At 48.3% G+C, this 18,677-nt stretch overlaps 2 protein-coding genes across 3 annotated transcripts in view; both read left to right on the top strand.

Moving 5' to 3' along the window:
* The first annotated feature begins 259 nt into the window (after positions 1 to 259).
* Positions 260 to 5,964, top strand: gatm (glycine amidinotransferase (L-arginine:glycine amidinotransferase)). The gene is made up of 9 exons (XM_030377850.1): positions 260 to 436; positions 1,188 to 1,406; positions 1,903 to 2,098; positions 2,452 to 2,642; positions 3,336 to 3,473; positions 3,926 to 4,090; positions 5,062 to 5,125; positions 5,230 to 5,346; positions 5,754 to 5,964. Exons 1-9 carry the CDS (start codon positions 368 to 370, stop codon positions 5,864 to 5,866), a joined length of 1,272 nt encoding a protein of 423 aa, XP_030233710.1. The 5' UTR covers positions 260 to 367; the 3' UTR covers positions 5,867 to 5,964.
* Positions 5,965 to 9,894: 3,930 nt separating this feature from the next.
* pde8a (phosphodiesterase 8A) overlaps positions 9,895 to 18,677 on the top strand; it is a 34,763-nt gene continuing 25,980 nt past the window's right edge. The window contains exons 1-2 of one of the 2 annotated variants that reach the window (XM_030376058.1): positions 16,721 to 16,931; positions 17,059 to 17,265. In XM_030376058.1, coding sequence (XP_030231918.1) covers positions 17,176 to 17,265 — 90 coding nt within the window. In that variant the 5' untranslated portion in view covers positions 16,721 to 16,931; positions 17,059 to 17,175. Of the gene's footprint in view, positions 11,219 to 16,720; positions 16,932 to 17,058; positions 17,266 to 18,677 lie in introns of those variants that run through there. The other variant, XM_030376057.1, reaches the window with a different exon arrangement.

Raw genomic sequence — 18,677 nt, 5'->3', positions numbered from 1 at the left:
TCCTAAGACTTTCAACCCAACTCTATGTGCACAGTAGGCCTAGATTTGTGCAATCTTTCCGATGCTTGTCTGGGGTATTTGATGTAATTTGCGCGATATTATCCTTGGAAACTTTTGACGCGAGTAGCCCTACTTGATAAGAATTTGCTGGCGTAAGGGGTTGAGTTTCAGGGTGTATTTTCTCAAGTCACGTTGCCTCATAACTCAGGGCAACCAATGGCTCTGCAGACACGTAGGCCTACTGCTCCCTATAAAGGAGCCTGGCGCTGGGCAGCGTTCATTCAAGCGTGAGGTCGTTTCTGAGCCGCTGCGAAGCCACACCACTCCACTCCACCTTTATATTTCCCAGCAATTATTGCACCGGACAATGCTGCGAGTAAGATGTCTGAGAGGAGGTAGCAGGGGCGCCGAGGCTGCCCATCTGATCGCAGCTCTGGTTGGTATTCCGGTGGTTTAGGACGATTCCAAATTCAAACATTTAAACCCATTACGCACCCGAGACCAAGGATAATAAAGTACAATGCGCTTGTGAAAAAAAAAAAGATGTCACTGCTCTTCCGCTGCAAAAACCAAAGATTCTAAATATCTGAATGTTGTGATTGGTTTTTCTGGATTTTTGTGTTGTGCTGTTCTTCGGGACTGGATTTGAGGGGATAAAGAACCCGATCACAGCGGAACTGAGGGAATCCAAAGATAGGATACTTGCATTTGTTGCGCGTCGCTGAGTGACAGGAGCCAACTGGCGTCGCAGATGCTCGACCTCAGTGACACCACCACTGCGCATGCGCCAGCTAACCTACTGTCAGCGCTTTCCGATAACGTTTCATAAGGATGACCAAACTCTGACTTCAACACAATATGCTTTATTCAATGAGTTTTGATCCGTCGCCTCGTTGGGAATCTATTTGGAAACGCATGTTTAATTTGCATTCGCCAAGTATATTGCCTGATCTTGGCTGATAGGCTCTACTTAATTGTTTCAGCTCATTGGTTTTTCAAAGTATGTGCTTTTGATTAAGAAAAACGATGGCTACCGGTTAAGTGAACGACCCTTCCTCGTCTCTTATTTGATTGCTAAAAATCCTTGAAATATTTGATCCTCGTTTGTAAATTTATTCCAAGTAGCCTGTATCTCGGTTGCAGGCCCCCTTCCCCCGTTGACTCACGTTCTGATCATCTCTCTGCAGCTCGGACGGTCGGCGAACGGGTGGGTGCAGCGGGCGTTCCAGAGCACCTCCATCGCCGCTGCCGCCCAGCCCCGAGCCGAAGGCCCGGTGGACCCTGTTTCTGAGGCCGTGCCGGAAGAGTGCCCCGTCTGCGCCTACAACGAATGGGACCCGTTAGAGGAGGTGATCGTGGGGCGTGCGGAAAATGCCCAAGTGCCTCCCTTCAGCGTGGAAGTCAAGGTAGATGAGTTCACTTCAAATGTGTGTGCGTGTGTGTGTGTGTGTGTGTGTGTGTGTGTGTGTGTGCGCGCGCGCGCTTGGTACGTGTGTGCGTCAGTCTGTCTGTCTGTCTGTCTGTCTGTCTGTCTGTCTGTCTGTCTGTGTGTGTGCGTGTGTGTGCGCGCTTGGTACGTGTGTGCGTCTGTCTGTCTGTCTGTCTGTGTCTGTCTGTCTGTCTGTCTGTCTGTCTATCTGTCTGTTACCACAGGTTTGTTGTTCTGAAAGGCAAGGTCGTATTTCACAGCGTTCCTGCAGAAAGAAATGTCCCGTGAAGTGCTACTGAATGGACAACATGGTTAGAGAGAAATGCATTGATCAGTTCAAATGTGGAGAATCAGATCTCCTTATGGGATGGACGTGCAAACCAAGTAGGGATGGAGTTGGAGTCTTTCTGAGGTGACAGACTGACTTTATGAATCATGTTTTCTTCACACGCTGCCCGGTTTGTTGTTGACAGGCTAACACGTATGAGAAGCACTGGCCCTTCTACGAAAAGTTTGGGGGCCAATCTTTTCCCAAGGACCACTTGAAGAAAGCTGTTGCTGAGATCGAGGAGATGTGCAATATCCTGCGGCACGAGGGCGTGACGGTGCGCAGGCCGGAGCCCTTGGACTGGTCAATGCAGTACACCACTCCGGACTTCACCTCCCCAGGTGACCACCGGGGGGAGCGCTACTGCTCGGTTCTTAATTGATCCTAGACCGTTTTTTAAAGGGCTCGTGTCATGCCCAAGATGTGGGTGTGATTAGCTGGTACAAGCCGTTTGACACAGGGAAGGAATGATTTTCATAGTGACTTCACAAGTGGGCATGTCCACCCAGATATATGAGGGATACATTGCGTACAGGTGGACACGCCCACTATGAAAATCATTTCTTGTAACACTTTGTAATTGGTTGCTGTTCCTCCGACTGGATTCAGTCCAGTGACCGAACACAAAAATGGAGTAGTTGAGGTGTCTGTGCTGATGTTGACCGCCTTGTCCCTCCCCTCCGACCCGGGGCAGGTATGTACGCCGCTATGCCCAGGGACATCCTCATGGTGGTGGGCAACGAGATCATCGAGGCCCCCATGGCCTGGAGGGCCCGCTTCTTCGAGTACCGTGCCTACCGGCCGCTCATCAAAGAGTACTTCAAGAAGGGGGCCAAGTGGACCACCGCCCCCAAGCCCACTATGTCCGACGAGCTCTACGACCAGGTGGGTGGATCCCGAGGAGGGTTGACTTTTATGTTTGCTTTAGCTTTCTGCTAAATCTTAAATACATTGCACTTTCTAAAAAGCTTTTTTAACTTTGCCTTTATTTTCTATTTTAATACTAAAATGCCTTTCTATTTTACTAATTTCTTTGCATATGTTTTCTTTTACTTACTTATCTATTATTTTATTTTATTGTATGACAATGTTTATATGTGAAGCACTTTGAGTCTGCCTTGTGTATGAAAAGTGCTATAGAAATAAAGTTGCCTTGCCTTGCCATGCCTTGCCTTGACCCCCAGGAGGGGGGACGTTATTGGGGTACACCCCCAGGAGTGGGGATGATATGGGGCTCCTAAAATGGGTCTCTCCATCGTTTGGTAGCATCTTCTCCTAGCTATCTCTGTTGTGTACGGGGAATGGGTTAACCTAGTGATTGTTAGTGCTTGGCATTTGGTTCTATGAACATCCTTAATGTACCGACAGAGATGTATCGTTCTTTCTCCTTCTTCTGATCTATGCACTTATTGTAAGTCTCCTTGGATAAAAGCGTCTGCTAAACGCCCTGAATGTAAATTCAATTGTGGGAAATGACCAGGGTGATGGATTCTCTTATCTAACGTCTCGGGGGTCTCCCCCGTCTCCTCCGTCTCCCCCGTCTCCCCTCCGTCTCCCCCGTCTCCCCTCTCTCCCCAGGACTACCCCATCCGCACGGTGGAGGACCGACACAAGCTGGCGGCCCAGGGCAAGTTCGTGACCACTGAGCACGAGCCCTGCTTCGACGCCGCCGACTTCATCCGGGCCGGCAGGGATCTGTTTGTTCAGAGGAGCCAGGTAGGAACGCCCGGGACCGCCCGGGACCCCCGCAGGACCGCGCAGGACCCCCGGGGGCCGAGCGGCTCTGTCCTGTTGTGGGCGGGGGTTGGCATGTTTACACACAAATTCTGACCCGACGGCGCTCTGAACTCTCGGGCTACGTTCTGCCGGATCTTGAGGGAGGAACGCTCTGACAATCCGGAGATTAGATAAAGAACGCCTGCTTCTTTTGTAGCTGCATCTGTCGCAGAGGCTCTGCTTCGTAGAAGGGTCATCTTTGGGTGTAGATGAGTGTCCTACATTAGTCAAACATGAATTTAAGAAATTGGCACACATAATGTTTAATCTAACATGATAAGTCTAGCATGTTCAATTGGAACCACTCACAAATGGGCCGATGCACTGCTTATGAAATAAAGGATTAGAATGTTTAATGCTTTACATAAAAAATGACCTCACTTCCTGTCCAGGTTACAAACTACATGGGGATCGAATGGATGCGCCGCCACCTCGCTCCGGATTACAAGATCCACATCATCTCCTTCAAGGACCCCAACCCCATGCACATCGACGCCACCTTCAACATCATCGGACCGGGACTGGTGCTGTCCAACCCCGACCGGCCCTGTCGTCAGGTCTGAACCCCTCGGGACCCACACTACACTCTAGTCCCACAACACTGTAACGCAAAACCCTGAATGAGGAATAACCCCGGACTGGGGCTGTTTCCCAATGTGAAGGAAGCATGCTCAACGGCCGCCCTTTAAAGGACGCTACGTCATAGAACGCCGACAAGCACTGTTTTAATGTTGAGGACACTCGCATTCGCGCCCTTTTCGCATCCTTTATTTTTGAGGATTCCGAGATATTTCAAGAACGCACAGATGGATCCTCAACGAGCCAAAATACCCACAATCTTTTGCGTTCACACGCTGCGCAGGATATTAAATAATTGCGCATAGAAAGCAATATACATTGCTTTACACAAGAGAAGTTATTTGAACGTTTCAGAAATATTTTGTGCCGTATTGCTTTTTATTGATTTTTTTTTTAATATGTAAGTAGGTGGTGTTTAAACAAACTACTGTTGCCAATAATAATTACAACAATTAAAATCTTAAAATATTTAACACTGGAGTTATTAAATAACGGAAGTTATATATTAAATAACGGAAGCGGCAGCGCTTCCACACTAGCAAGTCGTTCCAAACTCTGAACGCTACAAACACTAGTAGGCAGCAATCTAGCCTCATCTCCATAGGAAGGATGTGTTCTAGCAAGGCTGCGACCTTCACTTCGGGAGCCTGGGAGTGTAATGTGTTCATGAACAGAGATTGACCTCCTAAAGATAGATACAGATACAGTCTTGAAAATATTTGTAACGGTATGACTAAGATTATTTTCTTTCTTTTCGCCACAATTTCAATTGTTTTGGATAGCTAATGTTTGGTGTGAACTAATGTTTACGTCAAACGGACTGAGTTCTTCTGACCCTGTTCTTTGCTGCCCCCTAGTGGCGTAAAACTTTACGTTTTTTTTTATTTGACGCCGGTCAGAGCTTGCATTTCATTGCTCCGTCGCTTTCTGCTCTTTTCTTCACGTCCAGATTGAGATGTTCAAGAAGGCTGGCTGGACTGTGGTCAAACCCCCGGTGCCGCTGATTCCAGATGGTGAGCGTGAAAAGAATTAATGACATCCACCAAGTGATCCACGCTTTTACTTTTCAGTTATTTATTTTGAAACATGAAACGCAACTCTCTGGGTTCCCCCGCAGACCACCCACTGTGGATGTCCTCCAAGTGGCTGTCCATGAACGTTCTCATGCTGGACGAGAAGCGGGTCATGGTCGATGCCAACGAACACACCATCCATAAGATGTTTGAGAATCTTGGTAGGCCTAAGTGTTTCTACTTTTTTATAAAAATTAATCCTGAAAATGAGTAAACTTCATATTAACAGTTGATGAGTGGCCTAATATTGCTCTTACTTTTACTCACTCTTTTACTATAGCTTTAAAATGTACTAAAATTGTGCCCTGCTTACACTGAGAAATTATATTAATTTGGCTTTGCTCAGGAGGTAGAGCGGGTTGTCCCTGAAAGGTTGCTAGTTCAATCCCGGGCTCCTCCAGCTGAGTGATGAGGTGTCCCTGAGAAAGAAACCTGACCGCTCCGGATGAGCTGTCTGTCGCATTGCTTGGTTGACATCGCCGTCGGTGTGTGAATGTGTGTATGAATGTTGAAAGTCGCTTTGGAAAAAAGCGTAAATGTATTCAAACTCTTGTATCTTTCTTAACAGGCATCCAGACGGTGAAGGTGAACATCCGCCACGCCAACTCCCTTGGCGGCGGGTTCCACTGCTGGACCACCGACGTGCGTCGCCGCGGGACCCTGCAGTCCTACTTCCACTAGCCGGCCAGAAAGAGGCAGTTTCTATTGAGCTTTGAAGCTGAAGTCGCTCCCCGCGTCTGTTACACAGTGTAACATGAGACATGACGTTAATATAAGGGTTAAAACAGACAAGGAATATAACATTACTTTTAGAGGTAGCCTACACTCAAATTAACTGTTCAAGAACAGTTCAATCAATCAATGAAAGGGTTAACTAGTTGTTTAGGACTTCTAAAACCTGCAACCACAATTTAGGATGTAGATGTATATTAAAATACTATTCAAAATCCACCTGGGGAGTGTGACTTTAGGTCTTCGTAACTATGTATGATTTTTGTCAATTAAGTCGTGATGTGCATTTAAATGTTTAGAAAACGTTCGTTCAGAGACGTCTGCTCAATAGAAAATAATCACAAAAAGCTCAATAATCTCAATATTAACTGCATTCTGGCCTGGCTGTGGTAGAACACCTTGAGGGAGGAGAGTGGAGGATGGGGTACATGTTATCATCTAGGGGCGCCTCGGAGAAACGGTCTTCTGTATTATCCATTATCGGTGGTTTTACAGAATGTTTTTCTATCGAACAAATGTATAAAGGTTTTTATATAGGTCATTCAAAAGTATTGATTCCGTAAATATGTTCTTTTTTAAAGGATTGGGATTAAACAAAAAACATTCTATTTATATATTCTTCTGTACATGGTATTGTACTTTCATATATTTTCAATGTTTCCCAACAATTCGTGTTTTTATATATTTACCTGCAGCAGACGAGGAGGTCGTGTTAATATTGTTTACCTCAAGCCCGTTTTCTGTTCTTCAACCTGGGCCAGTGATGTGCTACTAGTCGTGACATACTGCTTGGCTGCTTTGTACTGAATAACCGAGCTGCTGAAGACATTGTAGACGCTTTGGTATTGTTCAACATTAATATAAAAATGAAAAAATAATCTGGCTTGTGTCCTTCCTTATGTTGTTCGAAGAAGTAACATCAGAGACAGACTATTGACAGGCTTAAAGGATGAGGAAAAATATTATATGCATGTATATATGTAATATATTTATAGCTCACTCTTCCTTCAGTGTTGCAGAGAGAGGAGTTATGGCGTGGTGTGTTCTCCGTCTGATACAAGTCAAACACAGGGTGTAATGTCGTGAGGACCCCAGTAAAATAATACAAGACCTCCCAACCGACAGTTGGGAGGTTGGGAGGCCCCACTGGGCCCCACTGGCCCAGTGGGGGGGGGGGGCGGTGGGCCCCCCCAGCACGCAGGGCCTGGGGGCCATCTGTCCGTGAGGAGGTTGGTTCTTCTCCCCGTGTCCACGTGCGGTTCCACCTGTTGCTCCGGTTTCCTCCCATAGAGCAAAACATGCAGGTTAACGCTCCTGCCCTTCCCCTGAACAAGGCACGGGCACGACTTGAGATGATTCCAACAGGCACATTTCAAACCTGATGTCAGACTGTTCTGCTGCCACCTACTGACTCAACTCGAGCCGAAAGTGGGATTGAATTAAGCTATCTTATTATTTTATAATAACATTTAGAATGTAATAAGGTATGGATGGGTTCGTCGATAATGTGTTGCGTCGGTTTATTGCTGGGCATGAAATATTTCGTAATCTCACTTTATGTGGAAAGACTTTAAAAATACACTTTTCTGTCTCTCTTCATCTGGTTGGTAAACAAGTTGAGACTAAATATAACTCCAACAATGATATTTTCTTCTTCTTTGTGTGTGTGTGTGTGTGTGTGTGTGTGTGTGTGTGTGTGTGTGTGTGTGTGTGCGTGTGTTTGTGTCTACCTGCATGTCCAGACACGTGTGTGCATGTGTTTGTGGGCCTGCGTGTGTTGATGTGTGTGAGTGTGTGTGCGCGTGTGTGTACGTGTGTGTTTGTGTGTGTGCGTGTGTGTGTGTGTTTGTGCGCTCACACGTGCCTGTGTGTGTGTGTGTGTGTGTTTGGCTGCATGCCCAGGCGTGTGTGTGTGTGTGTGTGTGTGTTTGTGTGTGTGTGCTTGCGTGCGTGCGTGAATGCGTCTGTGTGTTTGTTTGTGCGTGTGTGTGTGTGTGTGTGTGTGTGTGTGTGTGTGTGTGTGTGTGTGTGTGTGTGTGTGTGTGTGTGTGTGTGTGTGTCGACTACCCTAAAGTTAACCATAGAGATCTTCAAAGTTCTGCTGATTGAATCACAGACCGCTTTGTTTGTCAGGAGAACTCGTGTTTCATCAGCGGGGCCGGCGTACTGAACGATGGGCGTTCTGCCCGAAGGTCTGGACCCGCGACCGGAGACAGCGGACCGTAGACGCTACAGGGTCTGTCTGTACAGACGAGACGCGATAAAGCACTGGGGGGTTGTCACCTTGGAGAAGCCTCTGTGCTGGTTGTTGTGTCTCCGGGCGCTGGGCAGGCCTGGAGGTAGAGCTGCTGAGCCCCACGTGATTAAAGTCCAACTCTGCTGCTCTGTTCCATCATGGCAAATACCCTGCCAGAATATTTACTAAAACATTTACAAAAACACTCACACACGCGCGCACGGACCCACACCCACGCGTATACGCACTCACACACGCATTCACAGACGCACTCACACACGCACTCTCAAACACATACACACACGCACACATGCATACACAACACAGACACGAACACACACCCACGCACCTCAAACACACACACACACACACACACACACACACACACACACACACACACACACACACACACACACACACACACACACACACACACACACACACACACACACACACACACACACACATTTATAAATATGAATTTATCTAATCTGGTGTTCTTGAATAAGATATTGGTTCTCTCTAGTGGTCAATATATGATACTTTTGAGGCTTACTAACTTTTAATTGAGTTTTCCCCAAACATAATGAAATCATAAGTATGTGGAATCAGTACTTCTGTACTTTTTCAAATTTGGTCTCAAGGGCATGTAAGGTATATGGTAATAGGACTTATTTTTCTTAATTATAAAGCGACATTTGCTGTCCTGCTCTTCCTCCACTCCGCCCCTAGTGGGCGCTAGAGCCGAAGGGAGATTGTGTGAACAATGTGTATTTGTTTCAAACTGAATAATATATATATTTTAGTGTGGAAAGATCTGGGGACATAGAGGCTGGCCGAGAATTTATCTTCAGGAGATGTACGTGATGAGTTCATCCTCGAACCTCAAGGCATCGAGACAATTCTGCTGCCATCATTGAAGGTTGAAGGTTGATTGAGGTTGAAATTATGGATATATTATGACTTAAATAATGTAAGATAAGTTTGATCATTGTAGGTCGTATAGTCCAAACCTTTTTTGGAGTGGATCAGTGCGTGGTATAAATTGATCTACATTTTTACATTTGATACGAGAACCACCTCTTGATTTATATGATGTGTTTTCAAGAAAGTGATTTTCACATCTTGAGATTCGTGTCCACCCCATAAATCAAAAGTATTCTTTTCCTTATTCTTGGACGATAGAAAAGCCTTAAACATGCTGGTTTAATATGGACCCTTGCTCTGTGGAACATCAGCCTCAGGCTGTTTGACATGTAGGCCTGTAGGTGTAATGTATACGTATCATCATCACATTTATCCTGCAGATCTAACACAGAAAGCTCTCACACTCTCTAACCAAACGAGCACCTTAAAGGTATAAAGGTCAAACTACCTCCAGGGGGCTGGACTAATGTTCATGGTGATCTAATATTGAAGATAACCATAAATACCAAGGTAATATGAATATATAAAACATATTATAAAGAAACGAGGAGAAGAATAATGATTGTCTCTCGAATCCTAAAGCTTATTTATAATCAAACAAACATTTACCTTAGAAAACCCATGTTTGATCCCACATTGATCTAAACCTGTTTCTAATTAAGATCCCAGAGGCCCGGCCCCCCGCGGCGTCTCTTCCCGCTGGTTTGAAGTTCCCACGGAAAGCTGGCCCCGCCCCGCCGGGCAGTGACGGCCGCTGATTGGCCCGGCGCAGCTCATTTGCATTAACGTCAGTAAAGGCTGTAGGTCAATCCTTGCGGGTGCTTTCATTGGATGTGCTGCTGTCAAGCAGCACTGAAGAACTGGAAGGGCAAACGCTGGAAAGGCAGAGAAAAGACAAACAAGGAATAATCCTAATGTAGCTCTCTGTGGCCGGCGCTCAGGAACTCATCCCATGCCTTCCTCCTTCATCTGCCCAACTTGCGGACGCCGAGCGAGCTTTCTCCTCCTTCTCCAAGCGGTCACGTTCAACGGTGGAATTACCTCCACATATTAATATTTGACAGCATCTGGCTATTTTTTTTTCCTCAAAATGAGAGAATATCGTGGGCCCGACACACTGTAGCTTGTTCGAGGGTACCCAGGTTTGTATTTCTGCGGTTAGCATCTCCGATCCGAGCAGCAGATATCTCTAAATGCACACTGGAAGCCATCCGAAGGTTTCTACGTGTCCCTCTCGTCCCTTTTCGGGCTGATCCATGGACCGTGTGGCCGGACTCCACCGCGTTATGCTGCCGCCGACGGGAGTCCTGACATGGGGAGGGCTGAGCAGAGGCACCAGCAGCGTGGATCTTCTCGCCTGTTGACGAACGGCTGGAGAGCGGAGCCAAGTGTCGTAAGAACCGGCCTGTGGCCCATGTCTTGAACTCGAGTGGGAACCAGATCGGCCGAGCGGGGAGAAAGGAGGACTCCCCAGGAACAGTGGATGGCTTCGGGGGTGGGGAGAAGGACGAGAGCGCAGACGATTCCTGGACGAGAAATGGATAAAAGTACTGCATGATCAGAAGAGGACTGGCCGGCAGGCCCGCTTGATCACAGTAAAGTTGAGAATGAAAAAAAATATGATGTGGTACGAAGGCAAAAAGAGGCTTAAGCGTTAGGGATTAATTGCGCATGAAAAGATGAATAACGGAGTTCATGTTTTTCTGGACTTGCATAAAACAACTTCAATTAAGTTGAGGTGAATCCCAAACCGAGGACATCAGCTTCCTGCTCAGAAACACACTACTCTTACTCACTCTGTATGCTGTAAGCGAGAGTTTAAGTAACCCTTTTGGATTAGTTTATCTATAGCCAACTATACAACAAAATAGCTCAGAAACAACAAGTGTGAACACGCATATAAAAACACAACACCAGAGGACAGTTGTGAATAGTAAAGTAAAGCACTTGCGCGACAGAAAACGTCTGGAGTGGGTTGCAGCATGGGCTGTGCTTCAAGTATTCATATCTCTGATAGGGTGGTCTACCACAGTGGAAAAGAGTCCGAGGATTCCCACTCCCCACAACAGACCAACTCCACTCAGCACCCAGGAAATCCCGCCGCCTCGGGGCTGCCCATCAAACCCGCCAGCTGCAAGGTGAGGGATGAGTTTATCTGTTTCATTCACCGAAGTGTGTGTGTGTGTGTGTGTGTGTGCGCTATACACAACTGTATTAATTGGACCAAGCGGACGTGCGTGGCATTACTACTTTGGGGTTGTTGGTGGTTTCGAGCTTGCGTTGCTCATGTCAGACGCCCCAGGTGAGGGGTCAGAGCCTGGCCGGGGGTCCAGCCTCCTGAGGCTTTGTTCCCTCGGGGAGGTGGAGGAGAACGGTGAGGATATGGCCCCATGCTCTCACACCACCTCTCCACTGATACAGCGTTCCTGGGCCGTGAGTCAGTGGATATGTATTTTCCCACATCTCGAGCTGCCTACTCTAATCTGAATGAAGTAACGTGTACAGTGCACGTTACGGTGCACGGAGCACACTACTTACCCCTGTGAAGGATGTGATCCAGCCGACTGCGGCACAATCACACAGGCACTATTCATTCAACAAACACACAGCACCGTGGCGACAGGCCAGCTGTAGCGGCCGTAGCCTCCAGCAGGATACCTGCCGACAGGTAGAGGTCTCCCCTCAGTGTGTTTGTGTGTGTGTGTGTGTGAAGGGCCTCATTAAGGCAACAGGGAAGGTAATTGGTGATCGTCTTTAATGTTTGAGGTAACATTTTTTTTCGTTTCATAATTACACAGTGAAGTAAATATGTACCTTGTGAACCCCAAAAATGTGGTCGTGACTTGGTGAAGGCGTCATGTTCTGAGCAGAGCTCTGGTGAAGAACAGCATAGTTGGACATAGTTGGGTGGTTAGTGGCTGGTTAACCCTACAGATGACCTCTCCCAGACAGTGTATGGATTAGTTCAGGTAAGACCTGATGGTTAAGAATCTGATGCACACTTGTGTGTTTATGCGGGCTTGCATGTGCTTATATGTGTGTGTGTGTGTGTGTGTGTGTGTGTGTGTGTGTGTGTGTGTGTGTGTGTGTGTGTGTGTGTGTGTGTGTGTGTGTGTGTGTGTGTGTGTGTGTGTGTGTGTGTGTGTGTGTGTGTTGAAGACCTCTGTCAGGAGTTCTGCAGGACGGAGCAAGAGGGCCGTTTAACCCCGCCCCCCCCCCTGGTCTCTGATCCAGTTAGGGCCGGACTGAGTCAGACTAAACACCCGGCCCCCCTCAGCTGGAGACGGTTCAGGGGGGGTCGTCCGTCTGGGGGGTTGTCCGTCACAGCCCCGACCTGTCGGACGGGCTCCTCTTGCACGCGTGACTACTGACCGCATCACAGTTACCCTGACCAGTCCATCAACGCTGGCTGTACTGGTCTGTCTGGGACACACTGGGAGAGAGAGTTGTAGTTCTACAAAATCAGAACTTTAATACATTGTGATAAACTATGAAAACTTTGTTTTGCCAGATCTTGTATGAGAAACACTGTTTCACGCACCAAATAGTTTTCCCATAATGAACAATATTTAAACTAAACACATGACAAATAAACGAAGACGAAATAATCACTACCACGCCGATGCTCCTGTGCTTCCAACATGGAGGCGTTCATTACGACCTCTCAGTGAACCAGTCCTATGAGTCTTATTGTGTCCAATGGCTGCAGTCTGAGATGTCCTCTGATTGTCCATTGGTTATTTTAAATCCAAATGTTATCAACGTCACTTCCTGTCCAGCAGACGTGTACAGCCGCCCTCCCGCGGGCTTGGAACCGATAACATCAGGTTTCCACTCCACTTTGTAAAGCCTTCTGCAGGCCAACACCCAGCCAGGCAGTGCTCCTTTATCTACGCTGAACCGATCCTCAGGATGAGATCACACCCCCTGTTGTGTCCTCGTCGGAGGGAATGGAGACGCGCTCTTATTGTGGAACTTTAGCCTCCCAGTCCAGGAGCTTCTCCTCAGTTTGGGGGCCGGTTAAGTTGTGCTTGACCCCAATATTTATCTTGATGTGTTCATTTGTGTTTTTATCTAGGCTTTATCACTTTACACTTTTCATGGTTTCATCAGCAAAAGAATCTGATAATAAGGATTGGGGAATGAACACATCAATGATGATGGGTTATATTAGCCGACGTCCCTGTCATTACATTTTGATAAAAGTGTAATTGACATAAAACAAGTTTTATAAAAAGATGAGACTACTGAAACTTAGAACCGGAGTTTAGGGATGCACCGATTTATCAGCCGATATTCTAAATCAGTCTATCGGTCAATCAGATGGCGTCACCGATGCCAGCGGCCGATGTGATCTGTTGTGACGCATGAATGGTGTGGTGAAGGGCCGTATCCCAGTTACCCTGACCAGTCCATCAGCGCTGCCTGCACTGGTCTAAGTTGTCCACATTGAGAGAGAGCGAGAGGAGTTGTAGTTCTGTAAAATCATGAACTGAATATACGGTATATACCGTAATGAAAACTTTGTTTTGCCTCGTCTCGGATGAGAAACAAAAAACAAACTAGTGTGTGACACTGGGGTACGTTCCTAGAGGTGTGAGGCTCTCCGACTCTGGGAGTGTAACTCCGCGGCCATCGCTTGTTTCTGTGTTCACTGAACAAAAGTTTCACAAAGTTCATGATTGGAGCTGAAACAGAGTTCAGTTCACCTTTATCACACAGAGAGACGGGGTCCGACAGACAGACAGACAGACAGACAGACAGAGAGTGACAGACACTAACACACTAAACAACAGACAGAGCTAAACACACTAAATGAGACTTCCTTTGTCAAGGGTACACTACCATCTGGGCCGCTCCAGCTACGATAAGAACATCGCACAAGGTCTTGTGGGTAAATGTGTGCGTGTACGTGTGTGTGTGTGTGTGTGTGTACGCGTGTGCCCACGGTCGTGTATGTGTATGCACGTGCACATGCGCGGACGCACAGACAGAAAGTTCTCAGCCAGAAACAGAGGTGTAGATCTGTCCTTGACTCTTGCCCTGTGAGCGGTTCTGCTCTGCCCAGGGGTCACGGAGGTCAGGGTCAGGGTTCACCCACTCGTCTGGAGACCCAGCTCGGCCCCTGGTACCAGAACACGGAGGACGGGGCGCTCCGACTATCTGGGGGTCCGGGGTCGATGTGACGCAGCTCTCTACTGTTGGGGACTGGGTGGAGGCTGTCTGTGCTCCGTCCTGTGGGTGGAGGCTGTCAGTGCTCCGTCCTGTGGGTGGAGGCTGTCTTTGCTCCGTCCTGTGGGTGGAGGCTGTCTGTGTTTAGTCTAAGTTGAGAACCATTGGGTAATTTATTCCAGAGGAAGGCGAGGCCTTAAAGTGCTGATGAATTAATCCACTGTGCTTTTTCTACTGGCTGAGAGGTCTCTCTCCCCTCTCCCCTCTCCTCTCTCCTCTCTCTTTTCTCTCTCTCTCTCTCTCTCTCTCTCTCTCTCTCTCTCTCTCTCTCTCTCTCTCTCTCTCTCTCTCTCTCTCTCTCTCTCTCTCTCTCTCTCTCTCTCTCTCTCTCTCTCTCTCTCTCTCTCTCTCTCTCTTCCCCCCCGCCCTTTTTTTTTATTCTTTACTTTGTGCTGGATCTTTTCTCCGGTCGGTTTGTTAGCTCAGCACTCGCCCCCAGACAGCGTGGAGTCGTCTTGGTCGTTCACCCCGGTCCCTATCACGTCGTGGCCTCCATTATTCACCCATACAATAGGGCTAATCTCGCTCCGCACACCAATAGTAGGGCTATGTTCTCCAAGTGCAGCTGTCGCCTGCACTTTAGGCCGAGCACAGGATCTGCTGCTGATAGACTGCACTTATCTGCTTCTGTCAAGGATCTCGTTCATTTACAATGGGTAAATACTGGTGGTATTTGATGACGTTATTGACACAGAGAAGGCCTGTGATGGGCCACTTCTATATTTTCAGCTGCTCACGGTGGCAGGGTTCAGAGTTTGTTTCCACACTTGGCTGCTCGGCTCTGCCCGAACTAGGGCGACCTCACGGTTCCATATGGTGTGATATCATATCTCCCACACGTACCACCTCTGAACACATGGAGAAACGGCACCACTTGTGTTCTTAACAACCTCAATGAATTGGAAATTGCCAAAGCTAAGTAAGAAAATGTCATGAGAAAGTCATGAGCGGTCTTCTCTGTTGAGTTTCTGTCTGGGACAGATGCTGCTATTGTTGTTCTCCTCTGGTACCGCCAAAAGGCCTTCTTTTTCTCTCCTACCCCCTTTTCCCTCCGGGTTAAGAACTCTGCATCATAGGGTCAGCATGTGATGGTTTCATAACATTGTGGAAGCTGTGTTCCGCCCAAACAAGTGTGTGCTCTGTTGCCTGCACCGGGTCCTAGTGTTGTGTTTCGGAAGACGTGTTTTGGGGGCCTCGTGTTCCTCCATGGAGGACAGGTCCCGAGGCGCGGGGCTCGGACCAGTCTTCACCTGGTGTGTGTGTGTCCTGTGTGTCTGTACCTGGTTTGTGTGTGTCCTGTGTGTCTGTACCTGGTGGGTGTGGGTGTCCTGTGTTGAGCGGCCTCACAGCTCACCTAATCACCGTGTCTACGTTTGAAACACACTAAACACGAGAAAAAGTGTAAAGGTTTAAATATTGTTTCAGATGTATTTACTCTATCTACACAAACGCCCATGTGAGGCAAAGGTTCACATCTACGTGACTGTCGTTAGTCTCTCTCTCTCCCTCCATACTAGAGGCGGAGGAGAGACCGTGTGCCCTGTACGTGTGACGTTGATCCGGGTGGACACATCAGGCCTCGGGTCTGCCAGTATGCTCAGCGTTATGTTGGGGAAAACCAGGGCTCACAGGATGGAAGTACGTCTCTTACGTCATAGCAGTGCTTCACTCTTTCATTTAAATCCTTGGAAAGGGCAGCGGGATCGTCTCCGTGACGGACACGGAATCCGGAACCGTCGCGCGTGTCACGCAAATTCTAGGAATATTGTTACGGTTCTGATCTGTGCTAAGCGTTAAATCTGGAAATCAAATTATTAAAACCTCCATACTCTGAATCAGGCATTTCAGATTATCATTTCATTAAAGTAAATACTAACGGCATCGCTGATGAGACGTTAATCTTGGATCGCTCTAAATGAACGCTGAGCCGTGTGGAGGCCGGCATTCCTACACAAGTGAATGCGCGCAATGTGTGCGGTCTGCTTGCCAAGCCGTTAGCATAATATAGCCTAGCCTAGCCTAGCCTGGCCTAGCGCGGCTCATGTTTCACTCATCCTCTATGCCGTTAGCCTATCCTAGGGTGTATCATGGCTCTCTGATCCCCTTTGCCGTTAGCCTAGCCTAGACTAGCCTAGCCTAGCGCTGCTCATGTCTCCCTGATCCCCCATGATGTTAGTCTAGCCTGGCCTAGCCTGGCATGCCTCACTGATCCCCCATGTTGTTAGCCTAGCCTAGCCTGGCCTAGAGCGGCTCATGTCTCACTGATCCCCAATACAGTTATCCTAGCGTAGCCTAGCCTGGCACGGATCCTGTCTCGCTGATCCCCCTTGTTGTTGGCCTAGCCTAGTCTAGCATAGCCTAGCCTGGCCTAGTGCGGCTCATGTCTCACTGATCCCCCATGCCGTTAGCCTAGACTAGCTTGGCCCAGCGCAGCTCATGTCTCACTGATCTCCATGCAACGGTGACATCACGGCTCTACTTTTAGCCGGGCAAGAGGATGGGAAGTCCAGTGATTAACTAGCGTAGCACCGCCTCGCAGCTCTGGGACTCTGCGCTCCATGGTTTGGAATCAGTTTGGGACACGGCGCAGGCCAACCGGGGAGGCACTCGTCAGATGGAGTAAGTGGGGGGGCTAGGGTTGGTGGTATGGGGGCGTGCGAGTGTGTGTGTGTGTGTGTGTGTGTGTGTGTGTGTGTGTGTGGGTGCGCTTAACTCATTCCTATACAACTCTGTGTAATCTCTTTAGTCTAGAGGACAAGTGTGGTCATTTAAGAGTTCCGCCGGCCAGCGCTGCTTCCTGTTACAGAGGTGCGATCGCAGGGTCCGCGGGGGCTGATGGCCTTAGGGCCGGCCGCCTGACTCCATGTCGTGGTCCTTGAGCGTGCTGAGGCCCCCCTGCCACCGCGAGGAGGAGGAAGAGGAGGAGGGGCCGGCGGCACTGGAATGCTTTTCGGTAAGATTTCCCCAACGTTTCCCTGGATGGGCCCCTTAGTGTCCAACCCTTAGTGTGCAGCCTGCCTTAAGGGATCCCGAGCCGGCCCAGAGAGGAGGCTGAGTACCGTTTTGTTGAAGAAAGCCTGGTTAACTTGGTTAACCTGTGTGCCTTGGTTAACCAGGTAAACGGTTGAGTCAGAAGGCGTGCTGTTGACATAAGAGAGGAACGGAGCGGGCCGGGGTGGACTGGTTCAGCGGTGTTGCCCCCGGGTGCAGGTGCAGAGACGGAGGGGGTGTTTTGGCGATGGGGTTGCGGTTGTTTGGGTGGCGGTGCAGGCGGCTGTCAGAGGACAGCACACCAGCGTTAATTCTGAGTAAACATATCTTACTTGGAAGGAGGCGTCTGGCCCCAGGAGAGTTTAGGTGCGGGCTGCAGCCCGGGGAGGCTCAGGGTGGTGGAGGTATTAGCGGGATTTCTGGGTAATCTGGATAAGCGCAGAATTACCTAGAAGGTGAACACTGGTGAAAGTGCTGCTCTCTTCAGGGAGCGCGTCGGCCGTTTAATTTGCTGATAGACTTTGTGCAGGTACACAGAAGGGATTGCCGCGCTATTTCCGAACCTGCCCGCCCACAATGCCGTGTGGTTTTTGTGGTGTGTATTTGGCCATCTTTTGCATACTGCTCCACAAGTGATTGCTGGCAATTCTTGCAGTTACAAATGTTTCAATATGACCTTTATCCTTCAGTCTCAACAGGATGCATCGATACAGCTGGCATACAGAGATGACTATCAGGGCTTAACGGAGCGACCACAAAACATTCAGAACAAAACCAAGCTGTCAAAGGAGTCTGTGTTAACTAATCCAAATCGTGACCACTTGATTAGAAAAGGCCCAATGCATATATCTAGTGACACCATTACCAACGCAAACAGACAATGTTTTAAACTACTTTAAACTACTAAACAATGCTTCTCAAAATCGTATCCCCTAAATATCTTTCAGAAGTCTTTCAGAAGCCTTCCATCAGATAGATCTTTACCATCACACCCCTCAGCTTGGCTACGTTCAAGAAGTCCCGCACAGTGACATCCTGGCAGCACTGCTCTCTTCATCCATCCCGTGTGTGTGTGTGTGTGTGTGTGTGTGTGTGTGTGTGTGTGTGTGTGTGTGTGTGTGTGTGTGTGTGTGTGTGTGTGTGTGTGTGTGTGTGTGTGTGTGTGTGTGTGTGTGTGTGTGTGTGTGTGTAAGTAACCTGTGTCTGTCTATGTAAAATTAATCTGTCTGTATAAAAGTCCTGGTGGTTTTGTGAGTGTGTTTTTAGTGGCGTGGTCAGAGCGGCTCAGAGAGCGCTCCTGTTCCCAGCTCCTCTCTCTCTCTCCGGCTCTCTGGCCATCGGCAGGAGGCGCTATGCAGCCCGGCCTCACTGGCT

Source organism: Gadus morhua, chromosome 14, assembly GCF_902167405.1.
Source record: "Gadus morhua chromosome 14, gadMor3.0, whole genome shotgun sequence".
In the NCBI taxonomy this organism is placed as follows: Eukaryota; Metazoa; Chordata; class Actinopteri; order Gadiformes; family Gadidae; genus Gadus; species Gadus morhua.
This window is presented reverse-complemented; position numbering and strand designations above follow the sequence as displayed.